The sequence below is a fragment of the Heptranchias perlo genome, chromosome 1 (assembly GCF_035084215.1).
Source record: "Heptranchias perlo isolate sHepPer1 chromosome 1, sHepPer1.hap1, whole genome shotgun sequence".
NCBI lineage: Eukaryota > Metazoa > Chordata > Chondrichthyes > Hexanchiformes > Hexanchidae > Heptranchias > Heptranchias perlo.
The window spans coordinates 81662746-81679487 of NC_090325.1; the positions used below are offsets into that span (position 1 = coordinate 81662746).

General features: G+C 46.9%; 1 protein-coding gene across 1 annotated transcript in view; it reads left to right on the forward strand.

The window, feature by feature from the left end:
• LOC137338985 (cyclic nucleotide-binding domain-containing protein 2-like) overlaps positions 1-16460 on the forward strand; it is a 140620-nt gene extending 124160 nt beyond the window's left edge. Inside the window, exon 19 of the mRNA XM_068001900.1 lies at positions 15843-16460. Coding sequence (XP_067858001.1) covers positions 15843-16085 — 243 coding nt within the window. The 3' untranslated portion in view covers positions 16086-16460. The remainder of the gene's footprint in view (positions 1-15842) is intronic.
• The last annotated feature ends 282 nt before the right edge of the window (positions 16461-16742 follow it).

A 16742-nucleotide genomic window follows, 5' to 3' on the forward strand; every position in this document is an offset into this window, starting at 1 on the left:
CTATATTCACTAGAGTTTAGAAGAATGAGAGGTGATCTCATCGAAACATATAAAATTCTACGGGGTATGCTATTTAGAACCGAGATGAGGAGAAATTTCTTCACTCAGAGGGTGGTGAACCTGTGGAATTCTCTACCACATAAGGCATTGGAGGCCAAGTCATTAAATATATTCAAGAAGGAGATAGATATATTTCTTAATACTAAAGGGATCAAGGGATAGGGGGAAAAAGCGGGAACAGGGAACTGAGTTAGGCGATCAGCCATGATCATTTTGAATGGCGGAGCAGGCCCGAAGGGCCGAATGGCCTACTCTTGCTCCTATTTTCTATGATTCCATGATCCTATGATTGTCCATCTTTGACGTGAAACCATGTCAAAGTTAGATTTTCAAGTTGACCATCAGTGTTTCAACCCATGTGTTAACTTGTCAGCATTTTACAAGAAAACCAGCATTATTCACTGGGATTAGAGGTTGCCAACCAATCAGAACATCTGTTCGTTTTAAATGGGTCAGTGACTCTGTAAAAATAGCGGACAGAGGAAGCCATACCAATGCTTTCAGCATTTGCTATTATCACCAACAGTAATTACTGGCCTCATGTATATTGAAGTTTCAAGCCAGAAAATGTTTGAAATGTGCTACAGGTTGCCAGCAGCTAAAAGAAAAAAAGACAGGTCAATGTAATGGGGCCAACATAAAAGGGAATCCAAAAGTCTTCTACAGGCATGTAAACAGTAAACGAGTAGTAAGAGGAGGGGTGGGGCCGATAAGGAATCTTAAAGGAGATCTACCCATGGAGACAGAAGGGATGGCTGAGGTACTAAATGAGTACTTTGCATCTGTCTTTACAAGGAAGAAGATGCTGCCACAGTCTCAGTAAAGGAAGATATAGTTGAGATACTGGATGGGCTAAAAATTGATAAAGAAGAGGTACTTGAAAGGCAAGCTGGACTTAAAGTAGATAAGTCACCCGGTCCAGATGGGATGCATCCTAGGTTGCTGAGGGAAGTAAGGGTGGAAATTGCGGAGGTACTGGCCATAATCTTCCAAACATCCGTAGATACGGGGGTGATGCCAGAGGACTGGAGAATTGCAAATGTTACACCCTTGTTCAAAAAAGGGTGCAAGGATAAACCCAGCAACTATAGGCCAGTCAGTTTAACCTCAGTGGTGGGGAAACTTTTAGAAACAATAATCTGGGACAGAATTAACAGTCACTTAGACGAGTGTGGATTGATTAAGGAAAGCCAGCATGGATTTGTTAAAGGCAAATTGTGTTTAACTAACCTGACAGAGTTTTTTGTTGTTGTAACAGAGAGGGTAGATGAGGGCATTACAGTTGATGTGGTGTATATGGACTTTCAAAAGGCGTTTGATGAAGTGCCGCATGATAGGCTTATCATCAAGATTGCGGCCCATGGAATAAAGGGGGCAGTAGCAACATGGATATAGAATTGGGTAAGGGACAGGAACCACAGAGTAGTGGTGAACGGTTGTTTTTCGGACTGGAGGGAGGTGTACAGTAGTATTCCCCAGGGGTCAGTGCTGGGACCACTGCATTTCTTGATATATATTAATGATTTGGACTTGGCTGTACAGGCACAATTTCCAAATTTGCAGATGATACAAAACTTGGAAGGGTAGTAAACTGTGTGGAGGATAGTGATAGACTTTAAGAGGATATAGACAGGCTGGTGCCATGGGCAGACACGTGGCAGATGAAATTTAACGCAGGAAAATGCAAAGTGATACATTTCGGTACGAAGAACGAGAAGAGGCAATATAAACTAGAGGGCACAATTCTAAAAGGGGTACAGGACCAGAGAGATCTGAGGGTATATGTGCACAAATCGTTGAAGGCGGCAGGGCAGGTTGAGAAAGTGGTTAAAAAAGCATACAGGATCCTGGGCTTTATAAATAGAGGCATAGAGTACAAAAGTATGGAAGTCATGATGTAACTTTATAAAACACTGGTTCAGCCACAACTGGAGTATTGTGTCCAGTTCTGGGCATCGCACTTCAGGAAAGATGTGAAGGCATAAGAAAGGGTGCAGAAGAGATTTACTAGAATGATTCCAGGGATGAGGGACTTTAGTTACGTGGATAGACTGGAGAAGCTGGGGTTGTTCTCCTTGGAACAGAGGCGGTTGTGAGGAGATTTGATCGAGGTATTCAAAATCATGAATGGTTTAGACAGAGTAGATAGAGAGAAACTGTTCCCATTGGCGGAAGGGTCAAGAACCAGAGGACATAGATTTAAGGTGATTGGCAAAAGAACCAAAGGTGACATGAGGAAAAACATTTTTACACAGTGAGTGGTTAGGATCTGGAATGCACTGCCCGAGGGGGTGGTGGAGGCAGATTCAATCATGGCCTTCAAAAGGGAACTGGATAAGTACTTGAAAGGAAAAAAATTGTAGGGAAAGGGCGGGGGAGTGGGACTAGCTGGATTGCTGTTGCGTAGAGCCGGCGCGGACTCGATGGGCCGAATGGCCTCCTTTCATGCTGTAACCTTTCTATGGTTCTATGATTCTATGATTGAGTGTGATCCTTCATCTAGACTCGGTTCTAAGGTTTTGTTTCAACTTTATTGATTTACCCCTATTCCCCTGAAATTACTTTCAGATAAAAGTTGTTTGTGTGAAATAGTTAAATCAGCACATCTTCAATCCAGGTATTCCCCCACCTATCTTTGTTAGAATTTTTGTTCTTCACATAAATATATAAGCCACATACCGTGTGACTGGAAAAATCAGGTTGCAATCATCCAGAATTGCAGTAACATTAAGTAGAAGTATCAGAGCACATTTGAGGATAGCCAACTAATTGTCATACAGTCCATTACTCTGAAAGAGAAATAACTTCAGTCATGATTATTGTACACAAACCTTACTTAATTTATAACTTTTTGAATTCCTTTTTTCTATACTTCTATCGAGCATATAAAACTTACAAGGGGTAATTTTACAAGATCGTTCTCCTGGCGTTGAGCCTCGCCCACCGAGAACACTCAGGAATTTGGCGCTCGCTGATGATTTTCTGTCCATTAAAATATATAAATAAGCATTGGATAAATAATTGGGTTGCATTCACATTAAAGGTATGAGACTCGGCAGTCTAAGTCAGACTTTATTTAAGGCCTTTGAGGTCTTGTCATCTTTCATGTTTGAACAAAAATATTTTTTATTTCATTGCATTTAGTGGGTCAGAATTGCTTCCAGTGAAACATAGCACTCTACTGTCAATTGAAAAAAATCATTACATGGTTCCTTACTGAGATGTCAATGCTGTATAACGGTGTGGAGAGATCGGTGTTTAACTCTTAAAGCAAAATCTGCTCAGAGGCTGTAAGTTAGCTATTGTACGTTGTAAAATAATATAGAATCATTTTGGTAATGATAACTTAGTAGTTTTGACTATGGAAAAGGGAAAAAAGGATTTTTTTGTTAAGAGATGATCAGGAATGATATTTCAGTTTTCACCTAGTGAAAATGTTCTGTGATTTTCATTACTTGAACTCGCCTATTGATGAGAAGAAAAAGAAAGATAATGGGGGCGATTTTAGGATGGCTGAGCGGGTGCGTTCGTGGCGGGGAGGCTCCGAAAATTGGGGATTCCCGGGGCGGGTCCAGAGCCTGGCTCCAACCCGCCCACTTCCGGGTTCCCCAGTGACGGCTTAGATACGCGCGCAGCCCCCGCATGTGGGACTCCCACCGGCAATTAAAGCCAACGGGATCCCACTTAAACCAATTATTTTGATACTTCAGGTCGTTATTTTAGGAGGGGTGGGATTTTCATCCAAACTGAGCGTGTTTCCCGTACTGGCGGAAACACACCCAGTTGAAATGGACGTGTTGCAGCCACCAGCCTGTGGGAGCTGCAAAGGTCCATATGATAGGTGGGGGGTGGGGGGGACCCTCACTCATTGCAGGAGGCCACTCTGTCACTTTGGACAAAGTTTGGCCTCCACCACCCTCCTCCTAACATAAAAAATCACCAACTTGCAACCTCAACCCTGGTGTCCAGACACATTTACCTACCTTGCGGACCCCCTCAAACATACATCTTCCGGATGGGGGTCGCCATAGCTGCAGTCATGACCTCCTTGAAGGACGAACATCATCACCAGCATCACCGGCCATGCCGTCCACCTCTGACACGTGGAGCCCCACAACACAGTGCTGTGACACATCCACCTGCACAGCAGGAGGGAGGGCAACTGCAGAGAGAAATGCGTTACAGAGGGCACTACCCTCGCCACAGGGTCCACAGACCGAGGCTCAGCTTCCTGACCTCTCTGAGAAGCAGTGCACACGGAGGCTCAGAGTCACTCGATATGTAGTCGTGGACATGTACAGCCTCCTTGATGCCGAGCTGCTCCTGGCTGGCCCGAGCACCATCTTCTTACCTGTCGCTGTCAAAGTCATCACTGCCTCAACAACTTCTCCTCCGCATCCTTCCAGGGTGCCACCGGGGACATCACCGACGTCTCTCAGTCGTCTGCACAAAAGAGCCCTGCAAATACACCTACACCCACTCTGCAGTGACACAATGGGTGGCATCAGGTGTGGGTCTTCATGGTGATCCTCAGGAAAGGGAATTATTGCACAAACCAGACAAGATTTGCAAAGACGTGGCAGTAGTGGTGATTATCAATTTTTATGTTTTTTTGCAAAACAAACGAAAGTAAATCAAAAATATGACATTTTGTCTTACACCCTTGTACATCCCCTTTGTGCTCACAAAACCTTCGCCTTACGTTTACGAGAACCCCTATGTGGTGTTACCCTTGTGGCTTCAGCAGAGGTAGTGGCAGGTTGCTCTTGTCCATGCCCTGATGAGATGCTTTGCGTGGATGCCCTCTGGGTTTCGGTGCCCGTGAGGGCCCCTCCAAAGACTGCTCCACCTGCACCTGTGCAGGGGCAGACTCGGCCACCTGGAGAGGGGGCAGCATTGCGGATACTGGTTGAGAGGGGGGCAATGGGTGAGACGTGGGAGCGCTTTGAGTGGCGTCCCCATTTCCATGTCCTCTTTCACCATCATCCCTCTTCTGGCCCAGGCCCACATCACTCCTTCCACCCTGCTGGACGACAGTTTGGAGGACTTGTGTGAAGCATTGGAAGGCCAGTTTTAAGGTATCTGTCAGCCTGTTTAAGGCGGCAGAATGTTGCTCATCCTGAATCCGAACGGCCGTTGTCAGGGCCTGAATGGACTCATTGTTGAGCTGTGCTTGACGCTCGATGGAGGCTAGCCTTCCCTCCATCGCAGACATTCCCACACCTACCCGCGACACTATCTCAGAGATGCCTTCACGTCCCTGTGACAGTATTCCACTCATGCGGGAGTTGGACTCCTCCATCCTCTGCGCGATTGTGGAGATTGCGCGTGGCAACTGTTCCAGTACCTCGGCAATGTGCTGCTGCCCCTCGATGACTCTCCTTTCTATGGCTGGCCCCCAGGGTTCAGCATCTGGGTCCAGCTGAGCAGAGCCTGGATAAGAGTGCTCCCACCGACGCAGACTCTCCACGGCTGCCCCTGCCACCACATGTGCGTGGTGACTCACCATGTGCAAGCCCAACTAAGTGAGGACGGGGACCCACCGAGGTGTGTGTATCTGCACTGGTGGATGGCTGGCTCGGATGTGATGATGGACCCTCAGAGGCCGGCAGGTCCTCTGAGGAATCGCCCTCCGCACTCACGGCGCTCGCAGATGGCCCTGTAAGAGAACGGAAAGCAATATTAAGCATCTGGACAGATGTTGAGGTGCTGCAGATGCCAAGTGATGCTAAGATCATTCACTATCATGAGTGCTGAGTGTTAGATTTCTGTCACCAGCCGCTTGTGCACTCTCAGTCTTGGCATCCGCCACGGTCAGGCACTCCAGCGTCCGGCATACTTCCAATGCCTGCTGCTCCGCGTCTGTTAAGACCACCTGATGTGGCGGGCCCCCTCTGGTTCTTGCCCTCGCTTGGGCATTCTGGCATCTCTTCTCCTATCAAGGCAAAACACAGAGAGGCGTGATTGAGTGATGGTTGCATAGTGACCTGCTGCATGCATTGGTGTGGGTGGGGGTGACCGTGAGGGAGATGCATGGGAGGGTGCGTGTAAGACATAGCCATGAGATTGTATGAGGATTGGGTTGCGTTGTCGTGTTTGAATGGGAACTGGGGCGGTGAGTAAGTGCAGGCAAGGTGAGGATGATGGTTGAGTGGATGTGAGGCGTGATACGAGAGCATTGTGGTGGCAGTGCAGAAGGAGTTGTGTGGTGGTGGAGGTGATGTGGAAGACGGAGTGTGGGAGAATGCGTAAATATACTCACTTTGGCTGACCTGGTTAGGTCATTAAAGCGCTTCCTGCACTGGACCCAGGTTCGGCCGACATTGCCGCTGCTGCTGACCTCCTCAGCCACCTCCAGCCAGGCCTTTTTGGTGGCAGAGGGAGGCTACCTCCTCCCATCAGATGGGAACAGAATTTCCCTCCTCCTCCTCACCCCATCGAGCAGCACCTGGAGTGAGGAGTCAGAGAGCCTTGGAGCAGCCTTGCCTCTGGCCTGCTCCATACTCCAAAATTGGTTCTTTGCTGCAGGAGGAGCATTGGAGGACTGCCCCTTTAAATAGGGCTCCTCCTGCTGACAGCCTGTGATGCGGGTGCGCAGTGCGCCCACTGCGCAGGTCTGGAACGGGAAACCCGGAAGCGTGCGTAAGTACCTTCAATTAGGCTGCGATTGCATGCGGAGCACCCCGAATTCACTGGGCGCGTTACCCACGCGCCCAGTCGACCCCCCGCTGCCAACCCGCCTCCCTCCTAATATCGGGCCCAATATAATTAGAAAAATGTTGGTATGCTGAGGGAGAGGATTGTTGTTTCTTATTTGTGTACTGTGACATACCTGGCCAAAATAATCACACCTGAGGGGTAATTTTCTGACTTTGCACTGCCGATGGGGTGTCCTGCCTGCCAGAAGTGTGTATCAGAAATTGAACTGTACGCTTTGCATTATTTCCATGATGAACCATTCTGATCAGAAATCCATGCACAGTGCACACAAAGTCAGAACTTGCCTATATGACCCCCAATTTGGGGAGACTGGTAAAATCTGTACTGCCCAGATACTTTTGGGATCCAGATTTCCAGGTCCTGATGTAGTATCCAGCCCCGGTGCTGCACTTCCGCTGAAGTTATGGCGGGAGTATGCCAGAAGGGGCAGAGATCTTTAGCCCCAGAATTTGTGGGCAAGTGACAAAGTGGTACAGCACTCAACCCCCTATTAGATAGCTGGCAAAATGGATGTACCACTGCAAGCAGGGTTGTCTAATGTGGCACTTAAAAGCGCGTTCCACACAAGGAAAGTAGAGCACCGTATGTGTTGCCCTCTCATGAAATCATAATCATAATCGTACAATGCTATAGAAACCCCCACAGAATTTCTCACCCTCACCACTTTGTTTGGTGCTATTTGAATTGCAAGGGTAGCCAGCACTATTGTCGGAAAGTACTGAAAGTAAATTGCAAAAGGTGTGAAAATGGTGTATTCCCCAGCAACGAAAACTAAAGTGGGGAGCAAAATTCAGCAAATATCAATGTGAACTAAAAAGAAATCAACGTTCACAAGAAAATTCTGCAACGGCAATTTTTCTTTGAGAATCCTAATTTAGTAGGACAGGTCACAAGGTTAGTTATGTGCCCGTTTTATACGAGCGAGCTCAGCTTAGGAAGGCTGAGGTCATCCAAAACATGTGAAATCTGGTGAGATCAACGATAGCAGAATTTTTAAGTCTCTGCTGCGGCTTTACTTGGTCAGCAGCTTGAAATGTTTTTGCTGCAAAATGCGGCACAACTGCGCTTCGGGTGCACAAACCTGCTGACACGACTGTGACCTTATCTTGCCCCAAGCAAGATGCAAGATTGGCCCAATTGGGACTTACTAAGGAAGGTTTTACAGATATGAGACTGGACCTTTGTCCTAGAAGGTGGTAATGTGAGTTTAGCTGACTGTACAACCCAAAAAATTTGCTCTGTTTTGCAAACTCCCTTCTTGCCAGTTTCTGTGAATGTGTCACAGGTGGGGTGGATATGATGGTAAGCACTGGAAAAATGTTCTGCTTCAGAATTTGCAAACCTCTAGCCCACGATTTTCCATCCATTAATTTATCCTTCAATTTCAATGATAGGTGATGACCAGTCTTGCCTGTTACATTAAAATATTACCTATTGTGTACAATCACGACACAAGTCTATAGGGCAGGACTTCAGCTGGATTTGAGAGGAAAGACCTCTTCATTAGTCACTTTTTCAAATCATAGTGACAGGTTTATGACAATCATATAGCTGGTTTTATCCCCACTATTGGTTTCACCACCAGAAAAAGGACGAAAGTCACAACATCATAAGATGCCTCTTAATACATCTATCCAGGACAACGCTACACTCCCCACGGTATCACATCTAATTGTTTCTTTTATGATTCCATGGTTTTCATCTCCCCACTCTACCCAGAGTCCATTCTGTGTGTTGATCTCACTCTGTGAATAAGATCTTCCTGATATTTTTGAAGTATAGTCACTGTTTTATTATAGGAATGTAATGTAATGTCCAATGTGCGATAATTTACACTGGTCTACATTAAATTTTATCTGCAATGACTGAGTCATAGTTTTGCCATTCCACCCCCTTTCAGTCTGGTAAACCTCCGTCCCTGGGGCTCAGCGATAGTTTGTGACCACCAGGATTAAAAGAGGTGGTAAATTTTAAACTTTATGGTGACTCTACTTTTACCAGGTCAGATTGCAACACAAAGATAATTACTGATTATTCCCAGCGTGAAAACCCATCTTGTAAGTCATGTCTGAATGGCTAATTCAATTTTTTTGGGATTGGAATATATTTTAACCATATTTATGAATGGATAATTATGACCAGATTTGAAGGAATAAATGTCTTAAGTTTTTAAAAAAATGATTAGTCCTCTGCTTTAGTTGGGATGTAGTGAGAGGAAATAGTTCAACATGGATTGCAATCTAAAATATTTACTTCAAGTCCTCTCTTAGTTCTTCTGCCCCCAGAACAACTGACAATGTGTCTCTATTTCAGAAACTGCATTAAACTGGCTTTCAACTTTAATGACAACTTTTTTCCTAATTTTTATACATGATTTTTTATTGGAATATTATGTCATCTTATAAAGCAAATATTTGTTTCTGTTTCTCCATTTGAAATGCTTAAGCAATTTTCGAATGACTTGATGTGGCGAATAATATTGGGCAGTAATTAAGCTCTTCGATGCTTAAACATTTAACATGGTGCAGTTTGTAACCTACAAAATTATTCCAGTTGCCATGGGTAATTGTAATTTTTTAACATCTAATAATTATTATAATACTATGTTTATCACCTACAAATGAGTCAATTTTCTCTTAGAACACGCCTGGGGCAAGGGTATGTGCTACAATTATTAACCATGATGTTAATTTATAATATTACTGGAAACTTTTCTGAAGAGTAATGAGAGCAAGCGCAGTCTTGTTATTGCATCAGAATTTTGGAAGCAAATACTGCCGCTTTAAATGGAGCTCTGTCTAAATTTTAGCTTTTACTCTATATTAACAAAATCTGAGTGCATTGTATCATCATGCTTTCCAAAAATTGTAATAATATAATTATGGCACGATATTGCTGGATGCAGTAAATAAAGAATAAAAACCGGCTAATAACCAACCAGACTGGCACATGACAGGAATGGTTTAATCAGTACTGATAATGGGCTCAATTCACAAATCTTTTGAATATCAACAATAATTAATTTTTCTCCAGTTGATATCTGTGAAGTTTTGAAGAATATGAGTTATTCAAACACAAGTTTTCAGATACTGGGGTAGATTTTCACTTTTGCCGATGGTAGAATGGACGGCAGTGGGTCGGTAGAATGGGCAGTAGTGGGTCGGTAGAATGGACGGCAGTGGGTCGGTAGAATGGGCGGTGGCGGGTCGGTAGAATGGGCGGTAGTGGGTCGGTAGAATGGGCGGTAGTGGGTCGGTAGAATGGGCGGTAGTGGGTCGGTAGAATGGGCGGTGGCGGGTCGGTAGAATGGGCGGTAGTGGGTCGGTAGAATGGGTGGTAGTGGGTCGGTGGAATGGGCGGTAGTGGGTCGGTAGAATGGGCGGTAGTGGGTCGGTAGAATGGGCGGTGGCGGGTCGGTAGAATGGGCATTGGCGGGTCGGTAGAATGGGTGGTAGTGGGTCGGTAGAATGGGCGGCAGTGGGTCGGTAGAATGGGCGGTGGCGGGTCGGTAGAATGGGCGGTGGCGGGTCGGTAGAATGGGCATTGGCGGGTCGGTAGAATGGGCGGTAGTGGGTCGGTAGAATGGGCGGTGGCGGGTCGGTAGAATGGGCAGTAGTGGGTCGGTAGAATGGGCGGCAGTGGGTCGGTAGAATGGGCGGTGGCGGGTCGGTAGAATGGGCGGTGGCGGGTCGGTAGAATGGGCAGCAGTGGGTCGGTAGAATGGGCAGTGGAGGGTCGGTAGAATGGGCAGCAGTGGGTCGGTAGAATGGGCAGTAGTGGGTCGGTAGAATGGGCAGTGGAGGGTCGGTAGAATGGGCATTGGCGGGTCGGTAGAATGGGTGGTAGTGGGTCGGTAGAATGGGCGGTGGCGGGTCGGTAGAATGGGCAGTAGTGGGTCGGTAGAATGGGCGGCAGTGGGTCGGTAGAATGGGCGGTGGCGGGTCGGTAGAATGGGCGGTGGCGGGTCGGTAGAATGGGCAGCAGTGGGTCGGTAGAATGGGCGGTGGCGGGTCGGTAGAATGGGCGGTGGCGGGTCGGTAGAATGGGCGGTAGTGGGTCGGTAGAATGGGTGGTAGTGGGTCGGTAGAATGGGCAGTAGTGGGTCGGTAGAATGGGCGGTAGTGGGTCGGTAGAATGGGCGGTAGTGGGTCGGTAGAATGGGTGGTAGTGGGTCGGTAGAATGGGTGGTAGTGGGTCGGTAGAATGGGCAGTAGTGGGTCGGTAGAATGGGCGGTGGATGGTCGGTAGAATGGGCAGTAGTGGGTCGATAGAATGGGCGGCAGTGGGTCGGTAGAATGGGTGGTAGTGGGTCGGTAGAATGGGCGGTGGATGGTCAGTAGAATGGGCAGTAGTGGGTCGGTAGAATGGGCAGTAGTGGGTCGGTAGAATGGGCGGTGGATGGTCGGTAGAATGGGCAGTAGTGGGTCGGTAGAATGGGCAGTAGTGGGTCGGTAGAATGGGCGGTGGATGGTCGGTAGAATGGGCAGTAGTGGGTCGGTGGAATGGGCGGTGGGTGGTCGGTAGAATGGGTTGGCCCGATTTTCCTTTCCATTGAATTCAGTCGGGCAGGGTGCATTATTGCGGCCGATCTGCTACCACCCATTTTCCATCACTGTCGAAAGTGAAAATTTACCCAATTGTCTTAGGCTGTATTTCCACTAAGTGCCAGTGGTTGAAAGGTGTATCTCATCACAAGCTATTTATCAAGACTTGTGGTTTGAAAAATGCCACATAACGGGAAAAATGATCTTAGTCCCAGGATGAACTATTCTTTTATAAAATGGCAGTTCAGATGCCTGAGAAGGTATGTCTCGCTCCACTGTTCCAATGTGCATATTCCACTGTTACGTTTCTAAAAATCATGAGCTGCACAGGTACAGGTTGTTTCTTTATTTACAGTTCTTGTTATTATTACTTGGTGATCTCCTGGAGGTTATTGATTCCACTTGGCCCCCAGTTATCTGTGATGAAACGTTTGCCGATTTTCCCTGTGACTTTAATGAGGATACTTGATCCTTGGAGATAAATATGGATTTCCCCCCCCCCCCCCCCCACCCCCACTCCCATGGTGGACCAGTGAGGGGCGTCCAAGGGAAAGGTGTGTCAATTATTTTCCTGGTGGAGTTGGCAGTCTAATTAGTTTAATCCATGTGTCAGAGAAGTGATTAACTGTCTCTTTTCCTGCCTTAGCCATGAACTCGCATCTTTTTCTAGTTTCTCTTCTATCTCCCCTCATGCCCTCTCCAAGCTCATCTTGACCATAAGACCCACATCCTGCTCCCTCAGCCCTATTCCCACCAAACTGCTGACCACTCAACTTCTCTTCCTGGACCCATGTTAGTTGATATTGTTAACCTTTCCTTGGGTACTGTCCCCCTCCCCTTCAAATCTGCCCTCATGACCCCCTCCTCAAAAAACCCACCCTTGACCCCTCTGTCCTTGCAAAGTATCGCTCCATCTCCAACCTCCCATTCCTCTCCAAAGTCCTTGAATGTGTTGTCACCTCCCAAATTCGTGCCCATCTTTCCCGCAACTCCATGTTTAAATCCCTCCAATCAGGTTTCCACCCCTGCCACAGTACTGAAACAGCCCTTATCAAAGTTACAAATGACATCCTATGTGACTGTGACCATGGTAAACTATCCCTCCTTATCCTTCTCAACCTGTCTGCAGCCTTTGATACGGTTGACCACACCATCCTCCTCCATCGCCTCTCTGTTGGGTGGGACTGCGCTCGCCTGGTTCCATTCTTATCTATCCAGTCTTAGCCAGAGAATCACCTGCAATGGCTTCTCTTCCGGCTCCTGCACCATTACCTCTGGAGTCCTCCAAGGATCTATCCTTGGCCCCGTCCTATTTCTCATCTACACGCTGCCACTTGGTGACATCATCTGAAAACACAAAGTCAGATTTCACATGTACGCTGACGACACCCAGCTCTACCTCACCACTATCTCTCTTGACCCCTCCACTGTCTCTCATTTGTCACACTGCTTGTCCGACATCCAGTACAGGATAAGCAAAAATTTCCTCCAACTAAATATTGGGAAGACCGAAGCCATTGTTTTTGGTCTCCACCGCAAACTCCGTACCCTAGCCACCAACTCCATCTCTCTCCCTGACCACTGTCTACGGCTGAACTAGACTGTTCGCAACCTTGGCGTCCTATTTCACCCTGAGATGAGCTTCCAACCACATATCCACTCCATCACCAAGACCGCCTACTTCCACCTCCGTCTCTGCCCCTGCCTCAGCTCATCTGCTGCTGAAACCCTCATCCATGCCTTTGTTACCTCCAGACTGCAATATTCCAATGCTCTCCTGGCTGGCCTTCCATCTTCAACCCTCCATAAACTTGAGCTTATCCAAAACTCTGCTGCCCATATCCTAACTCGTACCAAGTCCCGTTCTCCCATCACCCCTGTGCTCACTGACCTACATTGGCTCCCGGTACGGGAACGCCTCAATTTTAAAATTCTCATTCTTGTTTTCAAATCCCTCCATGGCCTCGCCCTTCCCTATCTCTGTAACCTCCTCCAGCCCTACAACCCTCCGAGATATCTGCGCTCCTCCAATTCTTGCCTCTTGCGCATCCCCGATTTGAATTGCTCCACTATTGGTGGCCGTGCCTTCAGCTGCCTAGGGCCTAAGCTCTGGAATTCCCTCCCTAAACTTCTCTGCCTCTCGACCTCTCTCTCCTCCTTTAAGACGCTCCTTAAAACCTACCTCTTTGACCAAGCTAATGGTCACCTGTCCTAATATCTCCTTATGTGGCTTGGAATCAAATTTTGTTTGAAAATCGCTTCTGTGAAGCTCCTTGGGATTTTTAACTACGTTAAAGGCGCTATATAAATGCAAGTTGTTGCTGTTGTTGTTGTTGCTGCATAGTGGAAGGAGATGTACCTGTATTCCCTGACAGCCTGGTGAGGACTGGATGATGACCAGAATCAGGCTTTTTGTTCTGGCTTCATAAATGCTTCAATTTTGGGATCTGAAGAAACTTGAAATCATATACCTAGTACCATTCTCTCCACATTTCTGCATCCCAAAACCAATTTCCAAAAATATTACTTGAGCAGATGAAGGTTAATTTTATTTTTATTCGTTCATGGGTTGTGGGCGTCGCTGGCGAGGCCAGCATTTATTGGCCATCCCTAAGGTGGTGGTAAGCCGCCTTCTTGAACCACTGCAGTCCGTGTGGTGAAGGTTCTCCCACAGTGCTGTTAGGAAGGGAGTTCCAGGATTTTGACCCAGCGACGATGAAGGAACGGCGATATATTTCCAAGTCGGGATGGTGTGTGACTTGGAGGGGAACGTGCAGGTGGTGTTGTTCCCATGTGCCTGCTGCTCTTGTCCTTCTAGGTGGTAGAGTTCATGGGTTTGGGAGGTGCTGTCGAAGAAGCCTTGGCGAGTTGCTGCAGTGCATCCTGTGGATGGTACACACTTTAGCCACTGTGCGCCGGTGGTGAAGGGAATGAATCTTTAGGGTGGTGGATGGGGTGCCAATCAAGCGGGCTGCTTTGTCCTGGATGGTGTCGAGCTTCTTGAGTGTTGTTGGAGCTGCACTCATCCAGGCAAGTGGACAGTAGTCCATTACACTCCTGACTTATGCCTTGTAGATGGTGGAAAGACTCTGGGGAGTCAGGAGGTGAGTCACTCACCGCAGAATACCCAGCCTCTGACCTGCTCTTGTAGCCACAGTATTTATATGGCTGGTCCAGTTAAGTTTCTGGTCAGTGGTGACCCCCAGGATGTTGATGGTGAGGGATTCGGCGATGGTTATGTCGTTGAATGTCAAGGGGAGGTGGTTATACTCTCTCTTGTTGGAGATGGTCATTGCCTTGCACTTGTCTGGCGCGAATGTTACTTGCCACTTATCAGCCCAAGCCTGGATGTTGTCCAGGTCTTGCTGCATGCGGGCATGGACTGCTTCATTATCTGCGAATGGAACTGAACACTGTGCAATCATCAGCGAACATCCCCATTTCTGACCTTATGATGGAGGGACGATCATTGATGAAGCAGCTGAAGATGGTTGGGCCCAGGACACTGCCCTGAGGAACTCATGCAGCAATGTCCTGGGGCTGAGATGATTGGCCTCCAACAACCACTACCATCTTCCTTTGTGCTTGGTATGACTCCAGCCACTGGAGAGTTTTCCCCCTGATTCCCATTGACTTCAGTTTTACTAGGGCTTCTTGGTGCCACACTCGGTCAAATGCTGCCTTGATGTCAAGGGCAGTCACTCTCACCTCACCTCTGGAATTCAGCTCTTTTGTCCATGTTTGGACCAAGGCTGTAATGAGGTCTGGAGCCGAGTGGTCCTGGCAGACTCCAAACTGAGCATCAGTGAGCAGGTTATTGGTGAGTAAGTGCCGCTTGATAGCACTGTCGACAACATCTTCCATCACTTTGCTGATGATTCAGAGTAGACTGATGGGGCGGTAATTGGCTGGATTGGATTTGTCCTGCTTTTTGTGGAGAGGACATACCTGGGCAATTTTCCACATTGTTGGGTAGATGCCAGTGTTGTAGCTGTACTGGAACAGCTTGGCTAGAGGCGCTGCTAGTTCTGGAGCACAAATCTTCAGCACTACAGCCGGGATGTTGTCGGGGCCCACAGCCTTTGCTGTATCCAGTGCACTCAGCCGTTTCTGGATATCACGTGGAGTGAATCGAACTGGCTGAAGACTGTCTTCTGTGATGGTTAGGATATCGGGAGGAGGCCAAGATGGATCATCCACTCAGCACTTCTGGCTGAAGATGGTTGCAAACGCTTCAGCCTTGTCTTTTGCACTCACGTGCTGGACTCTGCCATCATTGAGGAGTTTACAGAGCCTCCTCCTCCCATTAGCTGTTTAATTGTCCACCACCATTCATGACTAGGGAATGAGTAGGGACAAATGTCAGGAACAAGTAAAAATTTGGTTAACAGTTTATATACATATACATGAGTAGTTTGCTCTTAATTCGTTTATACCAGGTTATAGGTATGCACATGCGTTAATTTGACTGTATTTTTATAATAGCTTTTTAACCATGGGATTTTTTTCTGTCCACAGGTTAGTGATGGAGCCGAGTGTATTTTCATCCCAAAACAGTTTTTCCTGGGTGAGGCACCGGCCAAGTCTAGGCAAGCTGCGTTAGAGCTAGTGAACACGTACCCAACTGAGCAAATCATTAGGCAGAACTTTGTCAGGCAGCAGGAATGGAACTCGTACAAGGCTAGACTTGTCAGTCAACTGCTTGGCGACAGTACAAAGCGGAGGCCCGTTTCTGTGAAGCCAGGAAAGACAACTTTCTAATTTTTTAAAAAATCAGTTAGGAGTGCAATTACCGTGGAAACTAATTTATTACAATGATAGTTGGTAATTCAAGCTCAAAATTACCATTTTAATTTCTTAGTGTAATTGGCCTAGAAATTGGGCAATGTAGTGCCCATTTCTCAGGTGCTATGCAGCCTACTAAGGCCCTAAAATGGCAAGCAGGAAGCATATGCACAATTCTGGCTGAAAGTGCCCTGACCTTTACCCACACCTAAAGCAGGTGTTGGCCCCTTTGCATATCAAATGGGTGCTCCCCACTTTCTGGGCCAATTTGTTGCATTAATAACTACAATTTATTTTCCATGATGTATACATAATCTCACATTGTTTGATGCACAGTAACACTTCATATAATTAAACAGTTAAATCTATTTTTGAAAATTGTTTCACAGTTTTTGTTTCTCACCATTTCTGGTATTCTACCATTTTCTGTCAGTTTTATAAATGTCACTGTAATGCACCTACTGGTGTTGTATTGCATGCTGCACAAAGTGTTCAAAAATAAAATAGGCACTTTTAATACAAGGCCAAAATCAGCACGACTTCAAATATTTGGGCTGATATTACCAGCAAACTGACTTCATACTCAGAAGTGCAAATCAAGGGGAAAGACATCAGGGCATAATGGAGCAATCT